The sequence below is a fragment of the Plasmodium berghei genome (assembly GCF_900002375.2).
Source record: "Plasmodium berghei ANKA genome assembly, chromosome: 8".
Taxonomy (NCBI): domain Eukaryota; phylum Apicomplexa; class Aconoidasida; order Haemosporida; family Plasmodiidae; genus Plasmodium; species Plasmodium berghei.
The window spans coordinates 123,738-141,320 of NC_036166.2; the positions used below are offsets into that span (position 1 = coordinate 123,738).

At 21.1% G+C, this 17,583-nt stretch overlaps 2 protein-coding genes across 2 annotated transcripts; both read right to left on the reverse strand.

Moving 5' to 3' along the window:
* Nucleotides 1-546: 546 nt before the first annotated feature.
* On the reverse strand, nt 547-4,419 carry PBANKA_0802200 (serine/threonine protein kinase, putative; the record flags this gene model as incomplete). Its single annotated transcript, XM_034564168.1, has 1 exon — nt 547-4,419. One exon carries the CDS (start codon nt 4,417-4,419, stop codon nt 547-549), a length of 3,873 nt encoding a protein of 1,290 aa, XP_034420992.1.
* Nucleotides 4,420-5,795: 1,376 nt separating this feature from the next.
* PBANKA_0802300 (E3 ubiquitin-protein ligase, putative) lies at nt 5,796-17,438 on the reverse strand (the record flags this gene model as incomplete). Its single annotated transcript, XM_034564169.1, has 8 exons — nt 5,796-5,821; nt 5,972-6,108; nt 6,252-6,386; nt 6,550-6,710; nt 6,840-6,961; nt 7,191-7,287; nt 7,495-17,067; nt 17,370-17,438. 8 exons carry the CDS (start codon nt 17,436-17,438, stop codon nt 5,796-5,798), a joined length of 10,320 nt encoding a protein of 3,439 aa, XP_034420993.1.
* Between the last annotated feature and the right edge of the window lie 145 nt (nt 17,439-17,583).

The window sequence follows — 17,583 nt, forward strand, 5'->3', positions numbered from 1 at the left end:
TTTATAAATAAATTGTATGAAAAAAATTTACAAAAAAATCAAATACAAAAAAAATATATATGAATTTCATAACTATATCCAAAGATCGGAAGTATTTAGTCTACTAATTTGTAGCAGTGGTATAAACATGAACAAAAAATATACATGATGTAGTATGTGGTAAAATTATAAAATATCAAAAAGGGAAAAATGAAAATTATATTTCTTTTTCCAATTTTAAAAACTTAAAAAAATGAAAAGGCAAAAACAAAAGGAAATAATATTAGCAATGGCATGTCTAAGTAGATCCTACGCACATATACATATATGTATGTAAGCGAAATGAGACAATTCATATTATATTAAGATAAAGTCTGGATAGGAATATTTATGCTTTATAATAAATATTTACATATATTATTTCCCCAGTATATTCGGTAACATTGTACAAAAAAAATAATAATAAAAAAATGAAAGAAATAATTTCACTGTACCTCTTAACTTTATAATAAGATGCATCAACTACTACTATATATATGATTAATTATGACTATAAACAAAAAAAATCTAATTAAATAAAGAACTTTCCATAATTTGAGACACATTACTATACTGATCACAAACATCAAGGGATAATGCTTTCCTTAATATTTCAACAAGATAAATATTTTTTTGGTTTATCTTAATTTTATCAAAATCGAATTTAATACCCCGTATTTTGGCTATTTCTTTTAAATTATCATCTAATAAACAACTATCATTACAAAAATATATATTATTATTTATTAAATGTAAATCCATCAATTTTATAAAATAAGTACAATTAACATTGTGAAATAAAAAGGAAAACGGTATAACTATTTCCTTATTTTTATTAATTATTTCATCTTCCCATTTATCTATCGAAATTTCTTCAAATAAATATGGAAAACTTTTAAAAATTATTAAAAAAATAGTTACTCCCACACTATATATATCTGTTTTAGTACTATACATACCCTTTAGACAATGTGGGGACATATATTCTTTAGTTCCAATTATCAAATCGTTATATATAATTTTGTCTTCATTATTAATAAATGGCTTTTGAATATCTCTTGTATTTGTGGATAAAAAATTATTTTCAATTTTGCGTATATAGTTGTAATCTAATGAAGTACTTTTCTTATTATGTGTTTTATTTTTATTTTTAATATAATCATAAGAATTTGAAAAATGCCATGAATTCAAATTGCTACATTTTCTATCATTCTCTGTAACTTTATTTGTATATGTATTATTTGAGTCTAAAGTATTCATATTTGGCTCATTTTTATATAAACATGAGTTTTTAATATTCATCGAATCATGATTTTCCATTTTATTTGGATTTTCATGTTTTCCCTGATTTGCATAATCTGTAAATGTATTAGAAGTAGCTGCATTGTTTTCTTCTTTACAAATGTTATTCTTACTCTTTTCTGAAAACTCTGTATTGAAATTACCCGAAATTCCAATTTTTTTTGAAAATAATTGATCAGAGTTACACATATTCATATAATTTTCATCGAATTTGTTATCATAAATGGTATTTTTTGTCTCACTAGTGTATATACAATCGCTTTTACTAGGATAAATTTGATCTTTAGCACAAATATATATACTCATATCAAAATCAATGATAACTAACTTTTCAAAATTTTTATCTTTAAACATTAAATTGTCTAATTTAATATCTCGGTGAATAATAAAATTATCATGTAGTGCACTAATTCCACTTAATAATTGAAAAATTATATCTTTAATTTTTTCAAAAGATATATTTTCATTTGATACATAATCGACTAAATCTGTACCTTCACATAATTCCATGATAATAAAAAAATGGGATTGATTTTCTAAAACATCATAAATTTTTATTATATTTTCATTATCAATTTTTTTTATAATTTTATATATATTTGTATATGTGTTATAACTCATAATAGATAGTTGTTTTTCTTTATTTACGCATTTTATAACAACATTTTTATTATTTTTTATATCATAACATTTATATAAAAAATTAATTGTATTATCTTTAATTAATTCTATAAATTTAAAATTATTTTTTATATATTCACATTTTTCCAAACAATCTATAAATATATTAATAGTATTATTCTCATAATTATTTTTGTTTGTATATCGATTATATTCATTATTCAGATTATTAAAATTATCTTCATTTCCGAATATCCGAAATTTTTCATTTTTTGGGAATTCATTAAATTCGTCCCAATCCAAACTATTAATCGTTTCCTTACAATTCCTTTCGTTTACTATATCAAAATCCTGAGTATTCCATCCTTTAAAATTTTCTGCAATTTTAGAACCCCCTTTTAAATTTATATTAATATTACAAAATGGCGCTCCGTCATTTAAATTATTAATAGTTTGTTCAATTTTATTAATTTTATCATTTCCTTTTTTAGTGGCATAAATTTTACTATATGATTTTATTATTTGTTTTACTCGGGTTGTATTATCTTTATTTTTTATATATGTATATTTTTTAGTACTTTTTGTTAATAATATTCTTTTACATATTTTATCTTTTCTACTTTTTCCATTTTCATTATAATTTTTGTTATTATTTTTTCCTGTTATATTACAATATTTTCTCTGTTTATATATATATTTTTCCTCTTTTATTTTTTTAATATTACTGATTTGTTCATCCCTTTGAATGCTTAAAGATATATAGGTTGTTTTATGGGTATCTTTTCGATTAACTCGAAAATTATTTCCCAAAGAAGTCATATTTTCATTAATTTTATCAAGTTTTTCGTTGTGTTGTATTTCCAAAGCATCTACCATATAGTATATATCGTTAACTTTTTCCATTTCTTTACAATATTTCGTTTTTTCCTTATATATTATTTCATCTTTTTCTTTTATTTCATTATTCTTCCCTTTTTCTAAAAAAAGATGAGCAAACTTATTACCCTTTAATTTTATAAAACAGTTCAAACCACATTTTTTTAAATTATTTCTTTTGATATTAATTACACCGCCATTAATATATAAATAAATTATTCTGTCCAAATTAGAACGTTCTTTTTTATTTCTTTTATAATTATTTATATATAATCTTTCATCATATGGTTTATTACATTGAACTTTGCAATTATTTCTATTGATATTTATATCACACTTTTTAATGAAGCTATAGTATTCTTTTAGTTTGGTTATATTATAAAAATGTGTATTTTCTATATTTTGTAAATATGTATTACAAATATAAATAACACTTTTTATGTATTTACTTTTAAAAATTTCTTTTTTCATATATTCATTTATATTACTGTAATGACTACTAACATTTTTTTCATTCTGTATTTGTCTTCGATTTTTTATTTTTTTAATTTCTAAATTGGTTATTATTTTAATACAATTTTTTAAAAATTTTATGTATAAATAGGCCAATTTATTTTTATTATTGTCTATTCTTGGATTACTGTAAACATATTTTTTCGTATGTTCTATTTTACACATTTCACTAATAAATAGCATATACAAATTATTAAATGCTGATATAAATTTTGATGAATTTTTAAAATATGAAAAAAAATTTTCACCATTAAAATTATGATCCATATGTATATTATTATATGTATCATTTATTTCACTATAATTTGTACTTTCAAAAAAAATATTCTTCATATTATTTTTTTTTTTCACTGCCTTTCTTTCTTTTTTTATTCTTATCAAACCATTCATAATATCTTTATTCGAATATTTTTTGATGCAAATTAACGAGTTAATTGCTCTTTTACAATAATGTAATGATAAATATAAATTAATAAAACGAATTAATCGTATTATTTCTTTTTTAATTTTTTTTATTCTGTAATAATTTATAAATTTTAAATATTGTCTATCTGCAGAATAGTTCCAATGTTTGTTGTTTCTCACTCTTCTTAATAAGTTTCGATTAAAATGTGTTTTTTTCCCTTTATCGTTATATACATTAAGAAGTATAGAAGTATAATTTTTTTTATGTTTATCACTATTACATATTTTATCAACATAATCATTAAATATTTCTATTTCTTTCATATTATTATTATCATCAGTATTATATGTGTATGTAGTACTGCTGTTACTATCGTCTTTATTTTCATTGTGATTGCATTGATATGTTACAGTATTATAATTATAATTTCTTGTAATTTGACTCGTATCCATGTTTTGACACTTATATTCGATATCTTCATCTTTTGGAACATTTGTAGTATCGGTACCTTGATATAATGCACTACAGTATGTCCTATTTTGCACATTAATAATATCATATATATCTTCTATATCAGTAGTATCTCTTTCATCTAATATTTTTTGATTATTTATTTTTTTTTTTTTTTTTTTTTTTCGTTTTACAAATTTGAAAAAGTAATTGCAAAAAAAACATTGATACATTTTACAATAAATATTTTTTTTATTTCATAACGTCTATTCGATTCATAAAATGTACAATAGAAAGCTTCTTCATCATAAGCTTATAACTCATTTAGTTGACAATGCAGATTTTTGAAAATTAAAAATCTAAAACAAATATGTTACACAAAAAAAATCATAATAAGTATAACAATAACAAAATCAATGAATGTACCAAAACTAAAATTCGATTATTAATATCATTTATCAACTATTTTAATCAAACACGTTTTTATTGTATATGATTAACAAAATATAAAATATCAAGTTATACGGAAGTGTAAATATATATTATGGCACGTGGTTATTATGGGTATACAGTTATATAGTGTATAGCAAAAAAATTAGTTGTATCTTCATATATTGTATTTCCACATTTATACATAATTTTTAAATATAAAATATAGTAATTTTAAAATAAAATAGAAATATATAATATACATAACAAAATAATGTGTCTTTTAAAATATTATCACAATTTAGTATTCCTATAAATAAAAAATATAATATTATTATATATTTTTATATTTCTATTTTATTTTTATTATTTTATTTTTAAGTGATAATATTTAATTATTAAAAAAATAATATATTATAATCTATGATTTGTTCACCTTTAATATTTTTGTGTAAATTACTAATGTAACAAAAATAAGTTGTCTGGGATAATATAAATAAAAATAATTATATGCATATAATATATATAATATGTAATACACTAAAATATAACAATAACACGTGAAAATTATAATATATAATTATAATACATGCGTAAAATAAACATAAATTGCTATTATTTATTTTTATATATTACACATATTATTATGGAATATATTCCCCTCCCCCCTTACCTATAATTCATAATAATACACACTCTCCTGTTTAATTAATATTTAGGAATATGCACCTAAACTAATGAATAGAATTTACTAATAACATATAATATGTATTATCTTTCTTTCTTTACTGCTATTAAAATATCTTATTAATAAACTTGAAAGCGTATTTTATTATTTTTTTCTTAAAAATATGTAATACTTGTTAAAATTACACATGTTACATATTATATGAGCATTGTGCATGCAACAATTAAAAATATGTAACACTTTAATTTTATGTGTACATATTAAAGTATTATACATTTTATTTTAAATATCTTTAGATTTTTTCAAAAGTTTTAACGAATTCTAACTATTTTGTTTAAAATTTAAATTCTTAAAAAAAAAATAATATTTATAAAAACGAAAAAGCTATTTAAAATGAAATAAAATGCAAAAAAACATAGTTTATTAGTCTTATAACTAAAATTCCAAACTGTTCATATTGAAAAAATTAATTTGTATCCTTGTTGTATACAACTAAGATAAAGAAAAATTCTTTTGGCCTATCAAAAAAATATCACACACACAATATGAGAATTATATGCACACACATTTTTATAAAGTGTAATAGTTAAATACTTATATATATATATATAATTAAAAAATATAATGCACCATAATATAAAAACTGGAAAAAAAATATATTTTTTTACCTTCATTGATGGCATACATTAATCGATTTCGTAATTTTTCTTTGTTTTTGTAGTCTGGAATTTTCAAATAATTTGTACATGTCATGACACTGGGTAAATCATTATTATCTTCTTTCTTAACAACTTTCATTAATGGCCTAAATATATAAAATAAATATAATTATCAATATAAAATTACTATAAAATCGCTATAAGCTTTAATTGTCAAAACATATACACGAAAAAAAATAAAAATATCGCCTTTTTATCAATATATATATAAGTATGTATATATTCTTACTTTAAGGCTGAAAACCCATTATTAGGTAAAGTAGATGTTCCGGTACAAAATTTAAGAAACATTTTTCTTTCATTGCAATCAAATTCGGACAATATATCGATTAGCGTGATGAATGTAATTGAGTCGTTTGTGTACCTTCATAAAAATAAGTCATACATTTATTTATATTATTTATTTGCCATTTATTTGCGTAAACGTGTTTACATACATGCCAATAAATATAAATAAAAACAAGTGGCACTTTAAAAAATATTTTTTTCGATTCTTTCTATTATAATTGTAAATATTTTATGCTTACCCATGATCAGGTTTAATATAAGTTGATAAATGAGATTTTGTCCAATATTCATCATTATTAATACTATTCCCAAATAAATATTCACATATTTCTTCTTCGTCAAAAATATTTGTACATATTAATGGCGCTATAGTACTAAAACCGAAACGAAACGCCCATACCTATTATAAAAATGAGTATGTATTTATATATTCCAATTATTTATATCCTTTTCAACTTGCTCTCAATTTATAATATATTTATACATAATAAAATAATGATATCAAATAAAATATATATAAACTTGTTACCTGAAATTTTATTCCCTCATATAAAGAATATTGAATTGTTTTATTTATAAACAAATCTAAATTTTCATTAGTTACGGATATGTTCGAACCATTAGGTATTAGTTCAACTGGTGGTGTAGTTCCTGTTATTATATTAAGGGGGAAAAGGATATTATATATGCAAATAAGTTTATGTATGTTTTTTTTTCACATTAGTAATATATATATATATATATATATATATATATATATATATATATGATTAGATATTTTAACAAAATTTCAAATAGTTCAAGCATCAACAATTTTTAAACATCTCTATTAAGCAATTTATAACTATGCACAAAAAATTATTTTATTAAATATTATTACCTAATAGTGTAAAATCAAGGTGCAAATCTTCAACATTTTTGCCATTTTTTCTGTACTCTAATAGTTTGTTTATACTATTCATGTTTACTGCATCAACCTAAGAAAAAATATAAAAAAATAAAAAATAAAGTAAAATAAGTATATTAAAATAAGTGTAGTAAAATAAATGTGGTAAAACAACACAGCCTTAAATATTTTATACACAGGGGCATAGATGGCCGATGAACTATTATAAAAATATTTCCTTCTTTCATTTTTTTTATTTGTTATTATAAAACGTGTGTATATATTTTTCGCGCCTTACCGATTGATAATGATGCAACTTGGACATGTTAATGTAGCCGGAGTTATTCATTACAATATACCAAAATAACGGATGCAAATTAATATCGACATTTCGATTATCTGTTAATATTTTTGCACATAATTGACCTAACAATTTGAAGTATTTAAACAGCCTATTCTCTAATGTATCTTGCTCTGTACTTATACATTTTTTATTTTTTGAATTTCCCTTTTTATTTATTGTTTCGTTAGTTTTTTTCGGTGTAGATTCTATTTCTTCTTTTTTTCGTTCATTTTCCTTTTCTGCAATATTTGTATTTTTATTGAAACTAATATTATATTCCATATCCAAAGGCGTTTTATTATTCATTTCACTAAAAAGCAAATTAATAATATCCTGAGTTTCGGATTTTACTAAATTAAAACCTTTATTTGAATCATTATTTTTTTTTGTAGAACTTTCATTTTTTTTTCCTATTTCTATATTATCTTCCTTCAAGAAATGTTCTTCAAAATCTTTTGTAAATAATTTATATTTTTTAATATTTGAATTTTTATTTTCCTTTTCACCTTTTTCAGTTTGTTTTCTTTTATTTTCATCTATGATATATTCATTTTTTATTTCTTCTTTTATTTTTTTTTCTGGTACTAATTCATCATTCTTGGATTTTTTAATTTTTTTATTAGTTTCATCATAAGCTTCTTTATTTTTTTCGCTATTTTCTTCTTTTACAGTTATTTCATTAATTTTGTTATTTTTTATTCCTTTATTATCTAAGTTCTTTTCTTTTTTGTTCTTTTTAAGATTGTTTTTTTTTCCTTCAAACACAAATTTTTTTTTTTCGCCTTTTTCATATTCTTCACTATATTCATCATAATAATCGTCATCGTCATATTCGCCAATTTCGTAACCATATTCATCTTCTTCTTCATCAAAATTTTGATCATTCAATTTTTCTTTTACACTAATATTATCTTCATCATCTACACTTTTCTTATTTTCATCTTCATTTTCAGCATCATAACATCTACTTCTTTTTTTTTTATTTATTTCTGTGTTTATAAGTTTCTCTTCATATATTTTTGCATTTTCATCTTTTATATCAAAATCATTATTTTTTTTATATGATGATGTTTTATCAGCCACATCACTGGACTTATTTATATGCTCACTATTAATATTATCATTTACATCGTTTATATCGTTTTCGGAATGGTTATTTATACAACTATCTTGATTGGTTATTCCCTTTTTATCTTTTTGTTTTTCCTTAATTGATTCTTGGAATATCTTTTCTTTTTTATATATTTTTGTCAAACAATTTTTAATTTGTTCGTCGTCCATAATTTCTTCAGCATCTTCATCATCCTCAACTTCACAACCTTCTTGGGCATCATTTTTTTTTTTTTTCACTTTTTTTTTAATATCATTTTCTATACTGCCATTGTTAATATCTGTAATGGAAATATTTTTAACTTTACTACTTCCGCCTTTTTTTCCACTTTTTGTGTTCTTTTTATTCTTCGATTTTTTATCTAAAATTCCGATTTTTGATATATCGTCATAAATATCCAAATTTCTATTATTCTTATTAAATATGTTTGAATTCATAGAATATAAAAAGTGATTTATGAAACTGTTAACTGAACGATAACTATTTGTATGTACCCCATCACTGATATCATTCATTCTTTTATTAATAGAAGAAGAGTTATATGTGTTATGATTATTTGAAGCAAATATTCGATGACTATTGAAATTGTGCACATTTCCAGAAAAGGCTGCTCCTAAATCACTAGCACTATTATTTGTCATATTTGTAAGTTCAGAATGTTTAGGTTTTTTTAATAAATTGAAATCAAAATTGTTCAAATTGATTTTATAAGATATAGGAAAAAGATAATTATTTTCAGTTTTAAACAATTGCAATTTCTCTTTTTTTAACTCTTCAATAACTTCATTATAAAATTCTAAAGAAGGACCTAACCCAGTTCCTTCCTCGTTAAAAAATTCTATATCTAAATATGATGGAGTAACATAATTTGAATTAATATAATGCAAATGATTAAATATTCGGAAAGAGGAATCTATTATTTTATTTCTGTGTAATTTAATTTTAGTTCGAGGTAATGATAAAGTAGTATTGTCTTGTAAAAAATTAAATATTTTTTTTTTTTCAGAATTATAAGTATAATTTGCACATACTGATAATAAATGTTCCTCCATTAATGCACCATTTCTAGTAGTTACTTTTTCATTGAACTTATCAACTAATTCTTTTATTCTTTGTTTATAATTGTATAAACCTCTATAATTTCCAAAATATGCTATTTCAAAAAAAAATGATCGAATATCAATATTTATTACAAAATTAAATAAATAAAATATTTTGTATATCCATGATGGTAATTTTTCACTAAACATAAATAATGGATTATTCAAATAATACATTATTTTATTATTTAAACTATTTAATATAAAGTCTTTTTTTTCTATTTTATTTATTTCAAGTAATAATTTACTTGGTTCTTCAAAATTTTCTCCTTTATTATTTTTACATAAATAAAAAGATTTCACAAAATTCATTTCATGTTTTGTCATATCGTTTAATAATTTCATTGATTCGATTTTATTTTCATCTAAAATCAACTTATCTTCAACTTCATTATTCATATAAAAGTTAAAAAGTGGCTGAGTATTGGAAATTTTAAAATGCTTAAAAAGTAAAAATAATATTTTATATAACAAAAAGTTGTACATATTTTCAATAAATATATCCCTATCCATTTTTCTCTTTTTTTTATTATTACATAAACAATTTTTAACATTATTTAAATTGAAACATCTTTGATCATATTCCCATTCTGTATCATTTTCTGTTTTCATTATTATTCCCTTTTTAATAATTTCACTATACATAGGCATATAATTAAATAGCATATAAAATTCTTCTTCAAAAGCTGGTTTAGTCATATTTTCACATTGAAGTAAAAAATCTTGGTGTTTTTCCTTCCTCTCTTTTTCTATTTTTTCATTATTATATATCGTATTTTTGGATATTTCAGGAAATTTTTTTTTTTTTTCATAATATTTCTTATACAAATTAATTTCCCACATTCTTCCCATTTCAATATCTTCAATAGTATTTCTTTTATTCTCATATACAATACTATCATTTTTATTTTTTTCATTATTTAAAACAACATTGAAATTGTGATAATGGGTACTAAGCATTATATCCTTATTAATATAATGATTATCTAAAAGAATAAGTTCTATTACTTTTGTCATTTCGCTTTTAAGATATGTAGATAAATAGATTGAATCATTTTCTACATAATTATTTTCTAAAAAGTCAAAATCCATTTGGTTATTTATATAACAATTTTTTAAATAGTCAAGTAAAAATGATGATGTTTTTTTTTCATTTTCTATCTTTTCGCTTCCCAATTTGTTATAATATTCTTTCCCACTTACATGTTTTAAAGATCTAGGATCATAAGCATCTTTAATTGCCCCCATTTCGTGATATAAGCTTTTGTTTTTTTCACAAGCTTCTTTTTGTACTTTTGTTTTTATAATAGTAAAGAAATTATTCACCATAGCATTTTCTGTACCTCCATTTGTTTCACCATCAAGATCACTTACTTTTGTATGGATAGTATCGATATGTTCATCAACATTATTATGCAAATGTTTAACTAAATCAAAAGATATATTATAATAATTATATTTTTGATTTATAATTTTACAAGAAAATGGTGTATTTATGCTACTCTTAATTTTTTTATAAATACTTGGACTGACATAGGAATATATATCATCATTTTTGTAAAATGTATTATGCTCACTTTTTTGTATATTTTCATCAATATTTTCATAATTATTATCTCTTTTTTTTTTGCTTTTTTTTTTTGTAACAATATTTAAGTCATTATTTATGTTCATAAATTCATCATCATATAAAGCTTGCTCATATGTTTGTTCAGAATGTTTTCGTTTTTTAATAATTTTGTAATTTATAATGTGCATGTTATTATTATTTTTATTATTACCTATATTAATGGTACTATAAATACCTTGATGACTATTATTATTCCATAAATATTTAATATTATTTTTAATATAATTATAATTAGTTATACAATGTTCTACTACATCATTATAAACATAAAAGTTTTCAAAATTACAATATATATGTTCTTCATTAATATATGATTCATTTTTATTTAAATAATATAAATCACTTAATTTTACTAAGTATTCAGAAATACATGAATCTTTATGCACATTTATTCCATTAATTGATAGAAGAATAAAATCGTCATTTTTTCCATAATATTTTGAATTGTAATTTTTATTATTTTTATTAACATTTTTTCTTATATAATTTTCAACTTTATTAAATGACTCAAATATGTTAAAAGATCCTTGTAAATTTTGGGATTTATCAAAATCATTTTTGGAAAAATATAAAAATCTATTTGTTATATCTTTTGTATATGTCATTTTGTTAATCTTTAAATCTTTAGAATTTTTTTGTGATAATTTTGCACTTTTATGATTTTTATCATCCTTTTCTTTATTTTTATATGAGAAGCTACCACTATTATTTTCGTCTTCACCTTTTCCTTTTGCGTAATCACAAGCTACACTGTTGTAATTTTTACTACAGTCTACATACATCTTATTATTTGAAAGTTCTTCGTTATTATCATGTACCATTGATAGTTGTATATTCTTATTCAAAGAATTAAAAATTGCCACATTATCAACATATAATCCATTTCTTCTTAAATGGATCGGGAAATGACAATTGTAATTATTATACATGCATTTTCCTTTTTTGTCATTATATTTTATATTTATATTATTATTTTTGGCTAAGGCATCATAAAATGAATCCCTAGAAACATAATAAACATTATTGTAATTTTTTTTATTTAAGTAATTATATACATTATTATCATCATTTTTGACATTATTCATATTTTTTTCGTCAATAAAATTATTTTCCTTTGATTTTTTTTTATCCTTAATAGGAAAACAATTATGGCGTGCATAAGGTGTGCTTGATGAACTGACTTCTTTTTCGATTTCCTCTTTTCTATTAATTTCTCCTTTATTTGACTCTTTTAAATTATAAAATGTTGAAGGCTCATTTTCTTCGGCTTTTTTTTGTTTTTTTTTTTCTTCATCAATTTCTTCATTAAATATAGAAGTATCTAGTTTCTTTTCATTAATATTAGTACCTAAGTCATCATCTTTTACTTGTTTATTTTTTTCACTATTATCCGCACCCTCATCGATGTTTAAATCCTCTTTGTTATTTTTCTTTTTTTGTTTCAAACCTTTTGCCAAATTATTATCACTAACTTTTCTGTTTTTTGAACCCAACACATTATTACCACAATAGTTATCATGATGCAACGATGGGAAATCATCAGAATTTGACGACCATATCGCTTTATTATTATTATTATTATTGTTTGTATATAACTCATTTATATTTGTGTGCAGGGAATTATTTGCATTATTTAAATTTTCTTGGAAAAAATGCATAGGCAAGTTGTCAAACATATTTAAACAATCTTTTGTTAATTTGATCAAATTGGAAAAATGATAAAAAGATACATTATTTGTAATTAAATTATAATGATAAACATCAAAAATTTTTAAAACTGAGGATTTTAAATTATTAAATTCGGATTTGCTTATTTCTTCAATATTTTTCACAATTCCTAAAATATTATATAATTTTTTAATGCTATTTAAAAATAACCCATGCACTATATCCTCTTTTTTTTCATTGTTAACAAACAATAATGCATATAAAAATATATACAATCTTAAATTTCTATCTATATTTTTTAATAATTTCAAGGTTTTCTTTTTCTGTTTTTCCTTATATATAAACTCTTCATTGCTAATAATAGCATTATTTTTAAAAACATATTTCCTGTTTCTTTCTTGCAAATTGTCTACGTTTTGTGTATATTTTTTCCTTGTATTTCCGTAAAACAACTTTTGAAATAAAAAAAAATATAATCTTTTTGCAATATTGTATTGATAAAAATAAATTGATCCATCTTCACGCATACAATATAAATTACAAAACAAATTTATTAAATAATAGTAAGATAAAACAACATTATTATAGCAGCTTATTTCATCAATAATTAAATATTTTAAAAATATGTTTGACCCATCATTATTTTTGCATTTTTTTACATTTTCATAACATAAAAATATTGTTCCAAATTCTAAATTAACATTTTTAGATTCTCTTTCGTAATTAAAAAATAATAATTTTCCATTTTTAGTTGTATCAACATCATTTTGTTCGAGGTTATTACATAAAATTTTATGAGGAATGAAATAGCTATTATTATTTATTATATTTTTGCCTGAACAGTCAGAATTATATAAATCATAAAAATACAAAAATATAATGTTATATATTTGTTTATTACTATTGCATAAAATGTTGCTGTCTTGGGTACTTATTTCTTTTTTCTTTTTTATTAATATATTTTTTATAATATTTATTAGTACATGTAAAAAAAAAATTTTATTATCGTTAAAAGTGAAATTCGTTATATCACTTTCTTGAATGTTGATATTTTTATACATTTTATTATTCATAGTAAAATTAATATATGCCTCATCAGTTGCAGTTTCACTTTTTATATTTAATTTTTCCTTCAATTCTTTATACATTAAATTAGTTGATATTAGATTTACAAACGACTCTACAATTTTGCATATAATAATACCACTAATAGCTGATGTGTCAGATAAATTATTTAAAATACTAAATCTTATAAAAGAATATAACTTTGTACTATAACTAAATATATAATTTAAGCATTGAACAAATTCTGGATTGTTAAAGGATGTAAATGATATTTTATAAAGAGAAATAAATAGCGATAACAATATGGATGTACATAAATATTTTGTATCATAATATAATGTTTCTTCAAATATAGTATATATATTTGGTATAATTATTTTTATAACTGTCATTAAATATTTCAAATTATTTTTATAAAAATCAAGTTTTTCTTTTTTAACATCCACTGGGAAATTCAAAGATGCACAATTAATTGAACAAAACCCGCTATTACTAAAAATATCATTTTCTTGTATGCTAGCTTTTAATGATTCTTCTTTATTTTTTTTTCCTAACAAATGTTCTATCTCATACTTATGTATTAAAGATCCATCAATTTTACATATTGGAAGAAAAGAATATAAAGTAAATAAAATATAAATAATCAATATATTATTGTTTTTAAATTTATTATTATCAAATAATTCATTAAATTTTTCTAAAAAATCACTGTTACAAAAATCTTCTAATATATTATTACTATAATTAACTAGTATAGATATAATATAAAATGTTTCAATAAAGGCATATAAATTATCCTCTATTTTACATTCTATTAATAATTTTACAATATTATCTCTAATATTAGTATTATATACGCTTTCTATTTCTATGCATAATTTATTATTTATATTTTCATTATTATTTAAATGAATTATATTTTGTAAAAGATTATTTTGATTGTTAATATAATTTGTTTTGTTTTTTTCTTCCTTATTATTTCGACTATTTTCTTTATCTTTATCAAGATTATTACCAATTTTTTTCATTTCATCGTTTTTTATTTTATTAATATGACAAACATTTTCTTCACCCTTTATTTCGGCATGTGATTCATTGACTACATTAGTGGATTCATTAACATTTTTTAAAAGTGTTGGAAATAATGTTTTATTATCTTGTTCTTTTTTATTTATATATTGATCATTTTCTGATAAATTTTCATCTAAAGTGTATATATCATCTTTTTCTTTTTTCATTTTCGTTTTTTTTCTTTTTTCGCTTTTATTTTCTTTTTGACAACAGCTGGAATCTGAATCGCTATCATTAACATTATCTTCTTTTCCACATTCTTTATCAATCTTCTCTTTTTTATTAAATATATTTTTTTTCTTCTTTTTCTTATCACACCCGTGATCTTCCTCCATATCATTTTCGGAACATTTTGATTTTTTGTTTTTACTAATTGAACTAGCTATTTTTTTTTGTGAATTTTTCTTTTTCTTACTTTTGCTATTACTACTAATAACACTGGATATATCGTTGCTTTTGTTTTCATCATCTGATATTTCTATAACATTATAACTTTTATCATTTTCTTCCTTAGTGTGCATATTTTTCATTGTAGTTTTATCTTCGTTGCCATTTGAATCATTGCATCCTTGTTTTTTTTTTTTTTTTTTTTTTTTTTTTTTTTTTTTTTTTTCCATTAATTTGCTTAAGTAAGACGATACTTCATTTGTGCTCTTATTTTTACTTTTTCGAGAATTAGAAATTCTATCTTCACCTAATAATAATAAATTCGATTTTCTTCTAATTTTATTATCGTTATCTAATTGTATAGTAATTATTTTATCAAGTAGTGATCTCCATAAAGTGCATATAATATTTAATATATGAATATAATTGAAATGAAAAAAATTGACATATGTATTACAATAAGGCATGATATACTTTTTAATATGTTTATATTTCTTAATATTATTAATCATTTGAATAATGCAAAAAAATATTTTTTTCTGAATATTTACATTATAAAAATCTATATGCATTAACATATATTTAATACTTTTTTTTTTCAATATAAGCATAGGATCTTTTTCTACTAACTTTTCAAAAATTTTTAATATTACTTCAGCAACATCAATATATTCTATATCATTTAATTTTTTATTTAATATATTTACACAATCTCTATTATTAATTACATATTTTATTGAATTAGGGTATATATCTAAAATTGTATAAATACAACATGTAGCAGTATATATCATATTAATATATTTTACATCGATTGCACACGCCTCATCCATAAACATTTTCTCGTTATCAAACTCATTACTGCATTCGCTTGTAATACTAGAACAATTATTTGAACTTTCAAATTCTGAATCAAATTCACTACTATATTTATTTTTATTATGTTCGTTACTTTCTTCTTCATCATTTTCTTCGTCATCTTCTTCTTCACTTACTTCATCTTTCCCTTTATCTTCTTTCTTGTCTGTTTTATCTATTTTTTCTTCTTTATTCATGTTCAAATTTTCTAATAATTTTTTATTTCCCTTTTTATTATTATCACTATTGTTATTTTCATCATCACCTTTTCCCTTATTACTTTTATTATTTTTTTTTTTTCCTCGAACTTTCTCATTATTATTGTCACTATAATCAAACTCATCCATATCATCAAAACTTGTAGCATAAACACCTATATGCTCTTGTATAATTTTGAAGAAATTATTTAATCCATTTCCTACTACATCATTTATTTTATCATTATTTGATTTTTTATCATTTCCCCACCCTTTAGATGTTTTTTTATTTCCAGTATTTTTATATGAATCATCATACGATGCATATGGTTTATTAATTACATGAATTAACACGTTAATATATTCTTCCAAATGTGAATTACTTATTCCTCCATCCACAGATAAGTTTAGCTGTTCATAAAAATCGTTCAGCGCAGCTAGCTATAAAAGGGTAAAGAAGGGGGAAAATGTGAACATGTGCATAAGCTTTATACATGTAACATATATACAACACTCCAAAAAAAATGATAAATAATAGATATAATTTTTGTTTGTTTTAAAACATCATATGTGTACAAAAATGATAGTAATAACAAGAATAGAGCATATAAGAAAAAACTAATTTTTCGTAAAAAGTCAAAAATACAAAAAAAAGAAAATAAAAACAAACTATTTTACAGGAATCTAAACACAAGCAAATGTATACGTATAAAATTCAGAAAGCTAATATAACAACAGCTTACCTTCTCGGATTCGTTTCCATGTTTTATAGTATTTATTATATATGAATATTGTGAGTTCTCAAAAATCATATATTTTTTCATGATTATTTAAATCATATTATATATATCATATTATATTTCAAGGTAAAATCCTATTAATAAATATATATGCAATATAAATATATGATAAAAATACCTAATAATAAGAATTAAAATAAATAAAATAATATATGCA